This window comes from Poromitra crassiceps, assembly GCF_964638095.1.
Source record: "Poromitra crassiceps genome assembly, chromosome: 15".
Classification (NCBI taxonomy): Eukaryota; Metazoa; Chordata; class Actinopteri; order Beryciformes; family Melamphaidae; genus Poromitra; species Poromitra crassiceps.
The window spans coordinates 31,960,739-31,978,238 of NC_139634.1; the positions used below are offsets into that span (position 1 = coordinate 31,960,739).

At 43.2% G+C, this 17,500-nt stretch overlaps 1 protein-coding gene across 1 annotated transcript; it reads left to right on the forward strand.

Annotated features, from left to right (window-relative positions):
- Nucleotides 1–3,507: 3,507 nt before the first annotated feature.
- tbx22 (T-box transcription factor 22) lies at nt 3,508–13,068 on the forward strand (the record flags this gene model as incomplete). Its single annotated transcript, XM_083651359.1, has 8 exons — nt 3,508–3,646; nt 4,154–4,409; nt 6,066–6,167; nt 6,675–6,849; nt 9,336–9,500; nt 10,579–10,643; nt 11,009–11,094; nt 12,509–13,068. 8 exons carry the CDS (start codon nt 3,508–3,510, stop codon nt 13,066–13,068), a joined length of 1,548 nt encoding a protein of 515 aa, XP_083507485.1.
- Between the last annotated feature and the right edge of the window lie 4,432 nt (nt 13,069–17,500).

Sequence of the window (17,500 nt, forward strand, 5' to 3'; positions counted from 1 at the left end):
TATTGAAAGAAAACAACAATTTGGAAAGGAATAAACATCCAGGCGGCGGGTCCTAAAGCAGGTTATGATGACAGAGAACATGTGATGCTGGTTGGTCATACTTCTCCATTTCCCGGCTGTTGTCAGAGATTTCCATCACCAACCAAACCAACCGTGCCATAAACACAGCTCTCATTTGTTTTCTCCTCAGAGCAATTATATCATGTGATTAAAAAACATTTTAAATAGAGCCTTTGCTGAACTTTATTTGTGTAAAGCGGATCTATTTCATGTTGAGCAGTAATGTAATAATCCCTAGCTGTCATTACGGCCCAGTTTCCCCTGTGCGCCAAACTCCATCTGATCTCCACACTTATGAAAACCAGACTGGCGCACACTCTCACCGGGCACCGCAAGAATCCCACTCCTGCACCGGGGAAACGGGAGACAAGAGACCGTTTTACGGAAAGCCTTCAAATTAATATAGGAAATGTTAGCTTCAACCGAAAAGGAGTGAGTTTCATGGGGATATTTTACGTTCCACATGGTCCGAATTAGCAGAGTTAAATATTTGTGCCTCGCCTACCTCCTCCCGTCCTCTAGATTTTCATTCTATTTATCTATCACGCGCTCTAAGTGAATGAAATCAACATGAAAAACACACGCACGCACGCACGCGCACACGCACACATCTATCAAGCATCCTGCTTCTACAAAACTGAAAATTAACTCAAAAGAAGACCTGCCTCAAAGTAGATCATCCTCACAAAAACAATTTATAGACTTTAATCCAGTCCATATAAGAGTTGAGTATTATATAAATGCAGTGTGTAATGTAGGCTAGCCTAACGAAGTAGTACTTACGTTTTTTTTCCGGAGTATCTGTACTTTATTTGAGTATCTATATTTTTGTCAACTTTCACTTTTACTCCACATTTCCCAAATAAAATGTATACTTTTACTCCACTACATTTCCTCTAAGCATCTTATTACAGGGTAAAATCAGAAGAAATTTGGTAGCCTGCAAGCAAGCAGGTTTGGCCAATCAGCGCTCCTAGTTTGCATGTTATGTTAATCACAATCCACACTCCATTCCAGTTGGTGGCTGTAATGCAACATAGCGTTGTTTGCCAACCACTATAAAACTCAAGGAGAAGAAGATTCCCACTCAAGCCCAGGCATATCTTTTGCTTGCCTTTTTATCAACAGCATTTACTTGTACATTTACTTTCAATACGCACATTTAATATAAGATTTTTTTTAATACTTAGGCTACAGAAAATATCTGCTTTAAAACTTTTACTCAAGCCTAATATTCTAATAGATGACTTTTGCAAAAGTCTTTTTCTGGTAAGATATCTGTACTTTTACTCAAATATGACTTTTGCGGATACATTATACTGTATAAATGCATTAAATAGTTGTATCCCATAAAGCGTGCAACAGGTCAAAGAGATGGTGCTGCTGCGGTTGTCCTGGATGCTCAAACACCACTGCATCAAGCGGACACTGCAAAAAATATCGGTAAACTTTTATTTTACAGGTCCCAACTACATAACTACATATGAACACCAGTGTAATGTAATTACTGTGTAATTTATATGTAGTTCATATGTAGTTACATGGTACCGGACCTGTAAAATGGAGTGAGCCTATTCAACTGTAGTTCAGATGTATTTACATGGTACCAGACCTGTAAGGAAGCTACAGCCTGGGACAGAGATTGTTAAAAACCCAGTGGTGGATTTGAACCACTGAACTTCTGATTGCAAAGCATGCAGCTTTAACCACTCAGCCACAAGGGCTTTCTGACTTTCATAGTGGAGTTTGAGAGAATAACTGTATGTCAGTCAGATGTAGTTGTTGTCACTTCGTAGCTTTGTTGTTATACACAGAGACTTGGGGAAAAATATTGATAGTTGTAGCTTGAAAGACAGGCAATATTGATTCATGCGAAGGCATTTCTGCAGGGTGACTGTCCCACAGTGGCACAGTCACCCCCCCCCCTCTCAAAGGGCAGATGCTATTTGCATTTTTGGGTGTAAATAGCTAACAATTTTAAATATAACTAAATGTTATAGAGCACAGGGTCTCAAATTTAATTTGCAAATTGGGGGGAAGTTCCCCACTTATGCTTCACATCGGGGGGATTTATAGACTTGTGGGGGGGGGGGGACTTTGGGGAGAGATGATCCGGGGGTCTGGTGCCACAGGGGTCTTGGAGGGGCTTCAACGGGGTCCCCAACAAATTGATGGGAAAAGGACTAATTTACAAGAAGCTAACAATTAGAGAATGTAGAATAATGGCTATAGTTTCACTGTTACCTCTATACCTACAATACTTTTATTTTTTTGTATGGGAATTCTGGACAAAATCATATCTACAACTAACAAAGTATCAATATTTTTCCCAAGTGTCTGTTATAATAACAAAGCTACGAAGTGACAACTACATCTGACTGACAGTTATCCTCTCAAACTCCACTATCAAAGTCAGAAAGCCCTCGTGGCTGAGTGGTTAAAGCTGCGTGTTTTGCAATCAGAAGTTCACTGGTTCAAATCCACCACTGGGTTTTAGCAATCTCTGTTCCAGGGCGTATACTTCTTTACAGGTCTGGTATGTAACTACATACAGTATGAACTACAGTTGAATAGACTCACTCTATTTGCAGGTCCGGTACCATGTAAGTACACATATGAACTACATATGAACACCAATGTAAATATGAACTATTTGTAATTAAACACCAATGTAATTACATTGGTTTCAAATAAAATATCATCTTAAGAAGTAATTTAATTACCTATTCAATCTTACAATATAATTGTCCTTAATTCAGTAAGTAATTTTGTCAATAGCCGAGATAATATCACTTTTTTCAATGCAAATCAACTTGTTTCAACAATATTCTGAATCAAAAGTAATTTTTTGATACTGGAGTGATCAGCCCCATTCTACCTTGTTTCAAAAATATTGACACTTCAAAAAAAAGAAAAAAAATCATGGAGCAAAGGTTAGGCTATACCGTGGAGACAAGTTGAGTTATTTCACCTGCCTGCCATTAGCTGAACTTTTCCTGTTTTAAACTAATAAAGGCCAATGTGACACAGAGTTATAGGATCGACATTTTTTGCAGTGCAGGTCCATGAGGAATGCGCGCTGCATGCTCTCTTCCCTCCCTCTCCGTGACGCGCTCGGGAACAGAAGAACAAGCCCTACGGGACAGAGGGAAGGGGAGATATTGAAACGGATAAAGGGGGAGAGGGGGAGATACTGTAGTGAGGAGGAGCGGCGCGCCAATAATCAAGGATTTGGATGAAGGCGTGCTTCTCGGAGACACATGGGAACTCACCGGATCAATTACGCAGCGTCGCGGAGCCGCCGTGAGAGAAGAGGGGCTCCCTGAGGTGCTGAGGCGTCCTGTCCCGTGCCGTCCTGGATGAGGAGGGACACCGAGCCCCGCGCGACAAAGTCAAAGTTCAGAGGGATACCGACACACGCAGAGAGAGAGGGGCTCTTTCGCCAAGATGCAGGGTCTGAGCTCTCGGGCTCATGCGTTTTCAGTGGAGGCGCTGGTCGGTAAACCCTGCAAGAGGATGAAAGTGTCGGACGGGCAGGACCCAAGTTCAACGGGAGATAACGACAATGATACGAGCACCTTTACCGGTGAGACGGAGGAATACGTGGTTGGATTTTCAAGCATCTATCTGTTTTTAACCAAACATTTTACGCACAAGATGGAACAACGTTACGCATTAGAGAATTGACTGCTCCAGTTGTGCAATTTATGACTCAAGTGAATATTACATATATTTCACATTTACTACATTAGCCCGAGTTGCCTTTATATCTTATTAGTTGAAAACAAAATTGCCAAATGAAAAATTGAAATTAAAACTTTTAGAGATGAATATTTGCAAATATTTGCCATGTTATATAGGCCTATAGGCAAACCGGAGTGAATTCTTGCATTTTCTTAAAAAGAAAATAAAAGAACTAAATAATAATAATAATAATAATAATAGGTTAATAACAACAATGGCATATTGTAATATCCATAGCCTATTAAAATTCAAGAAATTACATTTGATTGTTATACTTTCCATATAGTTTTTTTCTCAACACTTCATTTATTCAACCTATCATTTATTACTTATTTATTGCCCTTTTCAGGCCTGCATGATTATTCAGTCAACCACAGGAAGAAAGCAGGTTCAACACCAAAGAGGCCAGAAGACAGCTGCTCTGACTCGGGAAGAGAGCTCCCCAGAATAGACGTTGGAGAGGCTGAGTCGGGTGGAGAGGAGAGGAGGCCGGGGGAGAGTGACTGCTGCCCGGAGAGAGAGGTGCGGGTCGATCTGCAGGGCTCCGAGCTGTGGAACAGATTCTATGAGATCGGAACCGAGATGATCATCACCAAAGCTGGCAGGTAAAGTTTACGCATAAGGCACGAAAGGTACAATAATTTTAAGATATCTGGTTCTCAGGCGAATTAAGAAGAATACGGTTCAAAAACCACTGTAAACCACGGCCTTATGTGGCTTATTCATTAACTTGGCCTGTATGGAAAAATCATATGCTAAAAAAGCCACCAAAACGTCTAAACCCGATTCAACAGACTTTCTGGGGAAAAGATGAACAGATAGACTGGTGAGGCATGTGATCAATTAGGCTATTATGAGGCATTGGTCACCAAAACACACAGCTAGAGGGAACAATTTTGAATATGGCTTGATTCTTCTTCTTCTGCGAAATTTTTCTTTCTTTCTTGGTCGTCTCTCTCCATGATTGTGATAAAAAACGATCAAATCAAATTTTGTCCCAATTAAGAGCAGACCCGGTCACGTATCACGGTGTCACCTTATGGCACAAGCACAACCAAGCCTTGTGGGTTTTTTAAGCAGGGATAACATGGGATATTTTTAATGTCACTACTTTTTTATTGTTATTATAATCAAATGTTGGTTTATAGCCTATAGTTCTTGAAGAGAAGAGTATAAACAAGGTGGTGAGTGATAGGCTACTGAACTGATAAGCAGTCCGTCAGCACATCACCTGTTCTGCGGTCACATGTGAGTTTATCAGGCGCTGCAAGGACAAACGGCTTCGTAGGCTCAGCCAATCAGAACGAAGGACCTTAAATTCAGTTTGATAAAGTTTAGTAATTTTTAACCTTTTCTCATCAATTAACTGAACAGATCTTGAAGCCATAGCCTAATGTCGCCATATGATTTTTTTTTTTACCATGCCAGAGACTATGTAAATCATAATAATAATAATAATAATAATAATAATAATAATAATAATAATAATAATAATAATAATAATTAATTAATTAATTAATTAAATTAAACAAAACTAAAATGAACTAAAATAAACTGAACTAAAATAACAATCTAATAATTTCGGTTAGATGGATTTTGGATGAAAAATAATAATAAAGTGATTTATTTTTAAAGTAGACCTGGAATATGGTACAAAAGTGTGAGCTCTGAATTTAAGTTAGCCATGGAAAGCAACCAACACTGGGGAAATAACTGAATTTCATTTCTTGAATTAAAATGAGCCTCTTCAATAAGACTGGTCAATCATGGCTTGTCATTTCGAAGCACTTAGAAACTATAGGCTCAACATAGACCTACAGTCAAATTAAATACCAACAAATAGCTATAAATCTGGTAACAAAAACACGTTTTCAATTTCAAGGCAATTAATTGGCTACCAATGTGCTTCCGTTTCTGTTTTTCCAAAAATGAGTTATTGGGATAACATGCACTTGTTGAAATTTAGGTTCCATTTATTTTAATTACCGAGAACTAAACTATAAATCTAGTGGATGCCCTCTTGGCCCCTGAGGTCCCTGAACTTTACTCTGAACTTGCAGCTGTGCAAGAAAGTTTCTGCTACAACGTTTTGTGTGCTAGCTCACTTCCCTGCATGGTGCAATTTTGCATCCAATCTGATATCTATGTATAATGTGTTTGAGGAAAGGCTTCTTCTCCTTGTTCATTTGAAATTAAAATGGGATCATGTGAATCAAGTATAGGCTATATAGCATTTCTAATTTTCTGACTTGTCTTTATAGGAGAATGTTTCCTTCAGTACGCGTAAAAGTGCGCAATCTGGACCCGTGCCAGCAATATTACATCGCAATGGACGTCATGCCCGTGGACTCCAAACGCTACAGGTCTGTGTGTGTGTGTGTGTGTGTGTGTGGTGTGTGTGTGTGTGTGTGTGTGTGTGTGAGAGAGAGAGAGAGAGAGAGAGAGAGAGAGAGAGAGAGAGAGAGAGAGAGAGAGAGAGAGAGAGAGAGAGAGAGAGAGAGAGAGAGAGAGAGAGAGAGAGCCTATCCTAGGCCTATGCACACGGGGAGTATTTCTATACCTGCCAGCCCGTTCTCACTCCGACAGCGTAGGCCATATCAGCGCTCTGTGCACCTTATGCGTCGGATGTTAACGAGCACGGTACCCTTGTGCGCAAATAATGTGCCAATACGGGGATGCCCGTTAATTAAGCCATCGCACCTCGACGAGGTGCCCTCATCATGGAACAAACACAGACCTGATCGCCTACCTGCAGGCCAGGCAAAAATATTTTGCGCCATTTATTTATTTATAGATGTATTGGCATGGTAATAGGCTCCTTCTTCAGCATTCTCTATTAGTAACAGCTGGGCTGGGCGATGTTTTCGCAGGTATGTGTATCACAGCTCACAGTGGATGGTGGCTGGAAACACGGACCACTCGTGTATTTCTCCACGGCTATACGTGCACCCAGACTCACCGTGTGCAGGAGAGACGTGGATGCGTCAGGTCATCAGCTTTGACCGAGTCAAACTAACCAACAACGAGATGGACGATAAGGGACATGTAAGTGAATGATCCGTTTGACATATTTCATTTACTCTGAACAATGCATGGTGAGACCTTTTCAGAGAAAAGAGTGAGAGTTCGATTCAATTGCATTTTCCCCAAATGCTATTGACAAGCGTATTTGATTATATAATAGGCTATTTAAATCAAGGCCATTGTGATTATTTTACATCTCTTACTCTGGCTATTTTGACATGAAATATAAGTCATGAAGATATTTGTTTTGCACTTTGAGGGGTGAAACAATGTGCTGAGCTCACTATTCAATACAACGTTACATATAGGTTATGCATGGCCACAGCCTATATGTGTCCATAACAACCCAGAAATGTAACATTATACACTTGTGTGCACTTTGAGAGGTGAAACATTGTGGTGAACTCACTATTCAATAAGTCAATCATTCAACCCATAAATGTAATATTGTGTCACTTTGAGAGGTGAAACAATGTGCGGAACTCACTATCCAATACATTTGTGGGTTGATGGCCATATCAACCCATAAATGTAATATTGTGTAGGCTACACGTGTGCACTTTGAGAGGTGAAACATTGTGCTGAACTCACTATTCAATACACAAGCAAATCATTAAATGCACAAATCTAACATTATGTACACTTGTGTGCACTTTGAGAGGTAAAACATTGTGCGGAACCTCCCATAGGCTATATTGAACAGTGTTACCTGAGAAGGAGCAGAGCCGCCCTGTGACTTCAGCACATGGCTTCAGTCCTCCTTGGATTGCTGTAACTCAACTCCTGAACTGTGTGCAGTGGGATGTTTGGAGCGTTCTTCAAAAAAGGAAAGCCTCCGGTTGTTTGAGGGGTGAAGGATGTGGAAATCCTTCTCACTGTGCCATCCAAAACTTCCTGTGAAGGTTCAATAGGTTTAGTTGACTGGGGAGACAGGGGAGGATTTTTTACTTCAATTACTCTTTCATTTAGTCCTGTAAGTGTGTATGAGTAGGCCTACATTATATTCTGTGAAGATATGACAGCATGAAGCAGCAGTGTTGGCACCAGTGGTCTTTTGAAATGGCCTCCTGGGAGTTGTTGTGCACCTACAATTTTAGCACCAACTATTTGGCCTCTTTGGAACTCTCCTGTTTGCCCCATTTTGCTTTGAAAACTCACACAGAAAAGTGATGATTATCAGTCAGACCTTTTTAAATCTGACTTTGACACTCAATTTGATATGATTTACGACGTGCATTATGATTTAGTTAAGAGTTCAAGTGAATGTAGTCTGACTCACTGAAGCAGGCTGTGGGGATAAGGTCTGCCGTTCGCTCCGACCATTTCAGTCGGAGAGAAGGGAAATCCTTTTCTGCTCCCTGCGTGTCCGCTCTCAAATGCCTGTGCCGCTGTGAAACAACAACAATGCTAGCTAGCAAGCTACCTACACGCTGGAAAAAAGTTTTGACGAAGATTTGGATTGTGCAATAAAGCAGGCCTGCTTGGTACATGGATGGTTGTAAAGATAACAGAGATTTTTCCCGCCAGACTCTCTCCTGCGCTGGTAGCCTGCATGGTACAGTGCGAAACGGAGATAGTCTGGCAAGCGAGACTAAAGTTAATGTGATGTTTGCATTATTTTATCTTATTTAGCTTCTCCCCTCACACAAAAACTGTTCTTATATAATGTAAGAAACTTTAGGAACAGAAGTGACTTTGAATTACACAATACAGAACACAAGCGCATGTACAGTATATCAAGTTTTCCTATAGACTAACATTTATTGACTGCATTAGCACAAGTTGTTCAGCTGTGCATCGTAGTCTACTATTTTTCCTTAGTTGAATTACCAAGTTAAAAAAAAAAAAGTTGAAAAAATAACAAGCCACAAAAGCTGAAAAACAATCAGCTCGGTGTTGAGAAAGATTGCTTTTCCAGATGAAATTCTTCCTGCAAACATTTTTGATTGTTATACATCTTTGTAGAGATATCAATTGAAAATTACGGTCACTTTTCACAAAATGGTTAGTCATAAAAATAAAATAAAAAAACTAAATAAATAATAATATTGTAATTGGAATGGTATTTGATGTTCTTGTTATTTTTGTTGAATAGTATCAGCCTACACTTATTTTAGACAACCTTTTAAAATAGTTGAGCTGTTACAATGTATTTACCCTATCTTCCTCAGATTGCAATGTGAATTGTGACATTATTATACATTTATTTTCCTTTTTGTTAGATCATTACATGCCTTTCATCCTTCTTATTTTAACTGAAATTCAAACTTACATTTGTATAATGCTGCAAGGATATACATACTTGCAGTTGAGAGAGGGGGCTCACTCCCCCCCCCCCCAAAAAAAAAGTTTTTTGTGCTGGTATATTTAAAATTAAGACGAACTTTGAGGTTGTATTATTAGAATATCTTTGACTGACTTCTCGATGAAGAATACATGTTTGAATTCCAGTCCAACATTGTTGTAAAACACTGAAATAATACGGTAATGTCTATCTGTTGATTCAGATCATTCTTCAGTCGATGCATAAATACAAGCCACGTGTGCACATCATCCGACACGACCCCCGAATGGACTTGTCACAGATCCAGTCGCTGCCTGCCGAGGGTGTGCACAGCTGCTCCTTCCCAGAAACTGAGTTCACCACAGTCACCGCCTATCAGAATCAACAGGTAACAACCCACAGTCACCGCCTATCAGAATCAACAGGTAACAACCCACAGTCACCGCCTATCAGAATCAACAGGTAACAACCCACAGTCACCGCCTATCAGAATCAACATACAACCCACAGTCACCGCCTATCAGAATCAACAGGTAACAACCCACAGTCACTGCCTATCAACAGGTAACAACCCACAGTCACTGCCTATCAGAATCAAGAGGTAACAACCCTGGAAATTGGTATGACCAATGCACTGCTACATAATTATGAACAAAGGTTTTGACTGATTCGATCTAGAAAGGATTACATTTCATGAATCACTGAAGATCTATTTGAATGTTTTACTCATCCGTTCAACTTTTGTTTTTCTTCAAAGAAAAATGAGTAATGCCAATTATACAAGTCAGCCAAATATTTGATTTACCCCTATGCTGTATGCACTAGATTGACTAGAAGCACTCGCAAAGCAGATAGGCCCACAGTGTTTTCAGGGTTTCTCCACCCAGCGACTGCAACATTCTCAGTGTTTGTATGAGGATTCGGTCGCCAACGCAGTCCTGTTTGACCTCGCATAAAACATTTTAATCTCAACATCATGAAAGTGTTGAGGCGCACTTCGCTGTGGTCTCAACTAAATCATAAAGTGTGCTGGCCTGGGTCTCTGCTGGCCTGCTGGGCGAGAGAGAGAGAGAGAGGGCGAGCGTCTGTGTACCCGTGCAGGGGAGCTGACCCCACCGCTGGCTTCCATTCCTTCAGTAACAGAGCCGTCTCCGGGGACTGCCAGCTCTTTTCATCAGGGGCCATTTTACGAGCGGCAAACGTATTATTACAGAAACTCAGTAACGGGCTGTGACTGGCCTGACTGCTGGAGTCCAGAGCCATTAAAGCAGCCCATAAAACTGCTCCAAGAACCCTGTTTGACATGGCTGCCCGCCCTGGGTGCTGCTGGGAGATGTAGTCCCCGAGGGAGAGCGCTGCCACTCTACACGCAGCTCATAAAGTCGAGGTCGTTGTTAGCTTTGCAGGTCAGTGGCATGGCAGCGTCACTCTAACCCCTGTCTGTCCCTCTCTCTCTCTCGGGCCAGATCACCAAGCTGAAGATCGACAGGAACCCGTTCGCCAAGGGCTTCAGAGACCCAGGGAGGAACAGGTACAGAACACACAACATCAACACTTATTCTAAATACAGACTCATACGACAGCGAAGGACCCAGGAGAGACGTAAGGTTCAACCGCCGAAATCTGATCACACATAAAACCTTCAGTCGAAGTTGAACTATATGGTGCACAATTTCACACTTCAGAACCAATATTTAAATACAGTAATAACCTGCTCCAGTGTTGCTATGGCTCCGTTATATTGTATTCCTTTGTGGTGTGTGTGTGTCTGCGTGCGTGCATGCATGTGTGTGCGTGCATGCATGTGTGTGTGTGTGTGTGTGTGTGTGTGTGTGTGTGTGTGTGTGCATGCATGTGTGTGTGTGTGCGTGCGTGTGTGTGTGTGTGTGTGTGTAGGGGGGTGTTGGATGGACTGCTGGAGTCATACCCCTGGAGAGGTCCCCTCAGTTTGGATTTCAAGCCATTCACCATCCAGCTCCAAGGTACTGTGCTCCTCACACTGTGGTTCACACTGACAGCGCCAGAATAAAATGTCGGGATTGTACGTTTCTGGAAGGATATGTAGGAATATGTATGAACATTTCTGAACCAAAATACATTGCATGTCACATTTAGATACGTGAATATTAACCTTATACACGCCATGTCTACAACTGACTCATGTTGCTGGCACCTAAGGGTGAAGGGGTGGGATTGGTGGACTTGTGTCGACATTTTGCAAGCGAGAGCGCATGTTCAAATCCTGAGCGAGGCACATGATGTTGTTACTTTCGGTTTTAACCCCAACCCAAACCTTAACCTTATAGGGCTTTAGATGCCTAACCATAACCAAGATGCTTTGTTGCCACGTAACCAAAGTTGTTATCTCCGGACTGTGGATGCTGTGGATGTGTGGAGTTCGTTTGTGACAGCATTTCAGAAAAAAAATTGCATCGCTATTCACACCGGCGACCTCCAGGAATCTCCCCGGCTCCCAGCATGACTGTCAGCCGGCCCAGGCTGTCTGAATGTGTGGCTAACGTTATTCAGGGCAGGGACAGTCTGGAGGATGGAGAGACCCAGAGAGACACATAGCGATTTTTGCAAATAGCGACTTTTGAAATGCGTGTTTCAACAATCCAATCCAGCGGTTCTTTGTATCTTTGTAACTGTTATTGAAACATGACCACCACATTTGTCTGGTAAAACCCACAAGTGAAAACCCTGTGATCCCACTGTTACATGGGGTGGGTACATCTCCCCATTATAAAGCAACACAACTGCCAGAATAAAATGTTGGCATTTCACACTAATGAAAACCAGGATATATCAACATACATTTGAATATAGCATCCTATAGCCTACTACAATGTTATTGATCTTTTGGGGGGGCTGCTTTATTTTTTTACCCCCCCCCCCCACCCTTTCTCCAATGTTAACTGAATCGAACAAGCTTTTAAATCGTTATTGTATATGATATATAGGCTACTGTAAGACAGGATATAAGCACGATATGTGCCATTCACTCTTGGCCGTACGCCAAACTCAATTAAACAATGTGGCGGTTTAATACTGCCTTGTTATCGGCAAGCGGTTCGCTTCGCAGTTGGGTTTCAGTTTGGCCATGGTTAGGCGTAGCGGTGCCTGGCAGAGATCGGCACTCTCCTGAGTACACTTTTCTAGTTTCATTTGCATTTAAGGTTGGTGTGACATTTTCAAATTAACTGCTGCTTTGTTTCAAATTTACGTTGAGATTGTAGACATAAAATGCCACGTTTTAGAAACTTATTTTGTAGACGTTATGTTTCAAATTTACATTGATATTGGCTGGTTTTCCGACACGTGAAATGCCAATGTTTTATTCTGGGTTGGACAGCGTTTTTTTGTTTTTATTGATGTTTGGACTTCTTTCCACAGGGAGCTCAGGGTCGCCGATGGGCAGCGCCTCCCCTCTGAAGAGTCTCCTCCCTTTCTCCTCCTCTTCGTCCCCTCAACCGTTCTCCCTCTCCTCGCTCTCCTCCTGCCAGGACGCCGCTCTTCACACCCTCGCTCTCCCCTTCTATGGCAAGGCCTGCCCCGCCTCGCCCCTCTCCCCCCTGGCGGGCAGAGCCTACTCCTCCTTGGGAATGGACAGACTGAGAGGCTTGCCCCCGTTGTCTCCCCTAACAGACCTCCCGCTCCTCTCGGCGCTGCAGGGGAAGAAAGCGGCCCTCTGCAGGGACCCGTGCCTCCAGGGCTCCGGGGGGAGCTCTCCGTGCCTTATCCCTCTCCACGGCCCCCTCAGCCCCCGGGGGGCCGCTTCCTCGCTCCTTCCCCATCTCCCCGACGTGGCCGGCCCCCTCTGTCTCTACCGCTACAGCCTCCCCCTAAACCCCCACCTCGCAGCACTCTCTCGTCATGCCAAACTAGCCGAAGACACCACAGACTGTCTCCTGCGGCAGTCTCTGTGGCACCCGACCACCAGCCACTGCCTCTGACAGCTGGAGCGCACGTGCAGGCCCCGAGCCCCAGCTTACTGCACACTCACAAGAAAACAAAGATGGCCTGCTTCTCTATGAGCCGGACTAGCTCAGCAACTAAAAAGGAGTGTAGCGTTGGTGATGAAGACAGAACTGTGACAGTGGGAACCTTATTGTATTTAATTAGAAAACGGTTCTGGACACTGTGTTGGATTTGCCAGCACTTAGACTGACCCTGAAAATGAACTGAGCAGCACTGTGCACACTCAACTAGAGCCAAAAGGCCCAACGGTCCCACCTCCATGGAGGTGGGAAATAGGGCGTTATATGGGACTGAAAGCCATTTGAGTCATCCACCTTAAATACTTCCAGTTCACAGGCTGAAAGAGGGTTTGCCAAAGAGCACCAGACTCGAGGTATGTGGTGACATAAATACGAACGCGAGAATGATTGTTAAACTGACCATCAGTGCTCCTTAAAATATTTCTGATAATTTGTAATCAGTTGATACAATCTTCAAAAAGGATGTTCTTTTTCATACACGTGTAAACAAAGTAACACAGAAAACATTTGTATTCATATGAATATGCAGTGTATTTCTAAGTAAAGAAAAACAAAAAAAACACCATATATTTGTTATTATGCCAGAGAATGTGATTTGAATGTGACATATAATGTTAAAAAAAAAAAAAAAAAATGGGTTACTTCGGGGCTCCTGTGAGAGAAAAGGCTGTTGCTATTATCAATGTGTATGGAAATGTAACAAAAGCGTGTTTTGTTGTGTGCAAAAAGTGTGCGCCCTTACAGAGAGCTGAATCCCAGTTTCAGGGTTGGCTGCCCCTGACTGATAACATGAGCTCATCAGGTCTCTCTGTGATTTTTAGGAGGAACAACCACAGCTGCCCGGATCCAGGCAGCCAGTTTCCATTGCTCTACTTTATGACCAATAATAGGACTAATCAGAGACGCATGGAGGTGAAATGGTTACGCTATGCGGGCCTATCAAGCCCAGCCTGAAACAGAACTGGAATCAGGGTCGGTATCTTCTAAATATGGGCCCTGTCATCATTATAGGGATCATCATCATTGTATTACTGCATATCGTTCCAGGATCAACAGGACATCAAAAACGCTGTCTGAAGACCTTTTGTTTTACTCTAAGACGGGTCTAAGGTGTTTAGAAAAAACCCTCTATTTTGTCTTTGAACTCGCTAACCCTAACCCTTTAAAAACAGATTTAAATTCCAATATGCAGTTGGTGCCATATGAAAATCTCTCACTACTGTAGGCCAACATATAATGCAGTGTTTTTTCTCCATATACCAAAGGGGGCACGCCCGCTCAGCCGCTGATGTGATAATTCCTGCCTTCAGCTCAGACTCAAACCCGGCACCATCATCCCTCCCTCCCTTTCCCCCCTCCCTCCCTCCCGGCTCCACGCTCGCAGCGCTAGAAGCAGCGGTTTAGGCCAAGCGGGGGGAAATGGCCAGTTTCCCGACAAACGGTCATAACCAACTAACGGCAATTTACTTGTCATGGCCCGAGCATGGCAGTGAGCTAATGCGCGCTGGACGTGGAAATAGCAGGAAGGAGTTAATTGAGGAACTCAGAGCGGGGATGGGGCCAGTGTTTCACCGAGCGGTCAGGTGTGCTGCTATCAAACAGCGCGCTCTTTGTCTGCAGACGGGCGTAATCTGGCCCGGCTATTTGATACCGTCTGTCATTTCCATGTTTGGCGATGGAGGACGGCCATTTTCAACTCCCAACTAATTCCTGATCTTTCAATTAGACAAATTGCTTTCATACCAGGCCAGCAGGCAGAACTGTGCACCTGCTGCTCTACAAGCGATAGAAATGCAAACAAAAGCTAGATGGGATAAGATCAGGGCAGCTGTCATTTCTGCCTGCTCTCTGAATGCTGCTGTGCGGTCCTGCAGGCAACAAATAACACGTTGGAAGACCTGCTTTGCATTAGGACTTCCTTTTTGTGTGTGTGTGTGTGTGTGTGTGTGTGCGTGTCACACACACACACACACACACACACACACACACACACACACGTTTTCTTTCCAAAGCAAACTAAAACAGTGATAAATTGCATGTCGAAACAATGTATCAATGGATTCTAATCTCACAATCCGACAAATATCCTACATAGGCTAACTTATTTGACCAAATAAGTTTATAAAACTTTGTTCATATCATACGGATCTTGCTTTAAAGATCGTGGTGCAGGTCAAAAAAATAAAATAAATAAATACAGTACAGTTAGGACTCAAGATTCTTAGGAAAATACCCCCAATAAACAAAAGACAATCCTAATTGCTACATAAAAGTCTCAAATATTAATGCAAAGTGGTGTCTAACCTGCATCATGCTATTTAAGTGCTAAGGCCTTATTGAAAACCATCAAAACCAATCTTCCTTCTCGTTAAAGCATTTTTCAGCTCTCCAAAGCTGGGTGAAAACAACTGTTCAGGTGACCTTTTACCAGCCTGTCAGAGACTAACCACGCTGTGCGTTCTCCATGTTGTTCATTTGGTTGATAATGTGTCAACATAATCCTGTTGAATGTGGTGGCTGAAATAACATGGAAGCGGTGCTGATTCGACTTTATAATAACACCAAGGGGGAGGTCTCTGGGCTGCTCCAGAGTGATTGACAGCTAGTAACACCAAGGGGGAGGTCTCTGGGCTGCTCCACAGTGATTGACAGCTAGTAAAGGGAGGGGACATTTGACCCTGAAGTCATTTGTTTCCAATCATGTGAAATGGCATCCTGACATAGGAGACGCTCGGCAGAGAGTCGGGACGTGTAAATATACTCTATCTTCATTAGATTAACATAATAGACACGCGCACACAGACACACACACATACACACGGCAGTTATCTCCGATTATAGGTGCCATACTCTCGTGCATACATCTACATCGCGGGCACACAACACACTCTCACACACACACACACACACACACAACATCTCCGAATAATAGGTGCCATACACTCATACATACATCTAGATCATGTACACACACACACACACACACACACACACACACTCTCTCTCTCTCTCTCCCCCCCCCACCCAGTCCTTTGCCCATTCCTGGCTTCCATGGCCTGCAGCATGGCCTGTGTTTGGCTGTGTGAGTCTCTGGTGGAGGTTTACATTGGAGGCTATTTTCTCTGCAAACTCAATAAAAGCTGGTTATTTATCAGGTCAGATTATGGGACGTGACTGAGCCCAGCTGTAAAGTTGAAAGTGAAACCAGCTGTGGCTGAAATTGAATTACGCCGTGCTAGTAATGTGAAAAGCAAGGGCAGTTTAACAGCTTATTAAGCGCTCTTCTGTTGCCGTATCAAACCGGCGTATACACCGTCCCATCAAACGACATATCGCCTCCTACTGGCTAGTGAAAGTTATGCGGCTGCATTCCATCCTCTCCCCTCCTCTGTGGCCACTGGCCAGGAGCATAGCAGTATGTTGGTTCTAAGTTGAAGACACCCTCTTGCCTGTGAAACCTCAGTTAGAAGTTAGCAGTAAACAGAGGCCGAGACTCTGAGCTTCTCCTCTGTTGTGGTCTGGAGCCTCAGAGAGCACTAGATCATCACTCTGATGACAGAACAAGGGGCCTTCATGGATGTGTGTGCGTTTCTTTGCATGGTGTGTGTGTGTGTGTGTGTGTGTGTGTGTGCATACTGCATACTCCTTACGGTATGTCCATAAGTGTGTGTAGAGTGTGGGGTCAGCAGGGCATTAGATAGGCATGTGTACCCTGACAGGCCTCTGTCCTACAGGAGCAGAGGTTAGGTGAGCGTAGGGCAAACTGCTTTAACATGTGGCTTGGCACCTGGCCTGTGTGTGTGTGTGTGTGTGTGTGTGTTGGGGTTTCCTCTGAGTCTTCCATCAGGCCCTCACATTCATGCCATTCATCAGGGGAGGCGTTAATTTCCTAAACGGCGCTCACTTTTGCACACACCTTTCCTACTCCCCCGCCACCCCCCTACCTTTCCTCCCTCATTTCACTTTATGGTTCATAACTCAAGGCAGTGTTGCCAGATACAGCTGCCCAAGCAACTGCAGGTCTATGGAATCAAGCGACTCTATTTTCTCCCTGCACAATGCAACCCAAAACAGCCCAATTGGCAGAAAACTGCCCAATCTGGCAACTCTGAACTCAAGTGGGATGCTGCTTATTCATAAATCACGGGCACGTTTGTAATCGCTTTCTCCGATGTGTGTGATTCAGTACAATCAAAAGAGAAGATTAGCATATTCAAAAGTACTTAAGGCTTCATGAGATGAAAATGTAGCCTTTGAAATGTAACATTATGTTTAACTTCTTCATAGTCATAGATTCCCTGCCTACCAACACGTGGGTCGCAGGGTCGCGCCCCCGTGTTACCTCCGGCTTGGTCAGGCATCCATACAGGCATGATTGGCTGTGCCT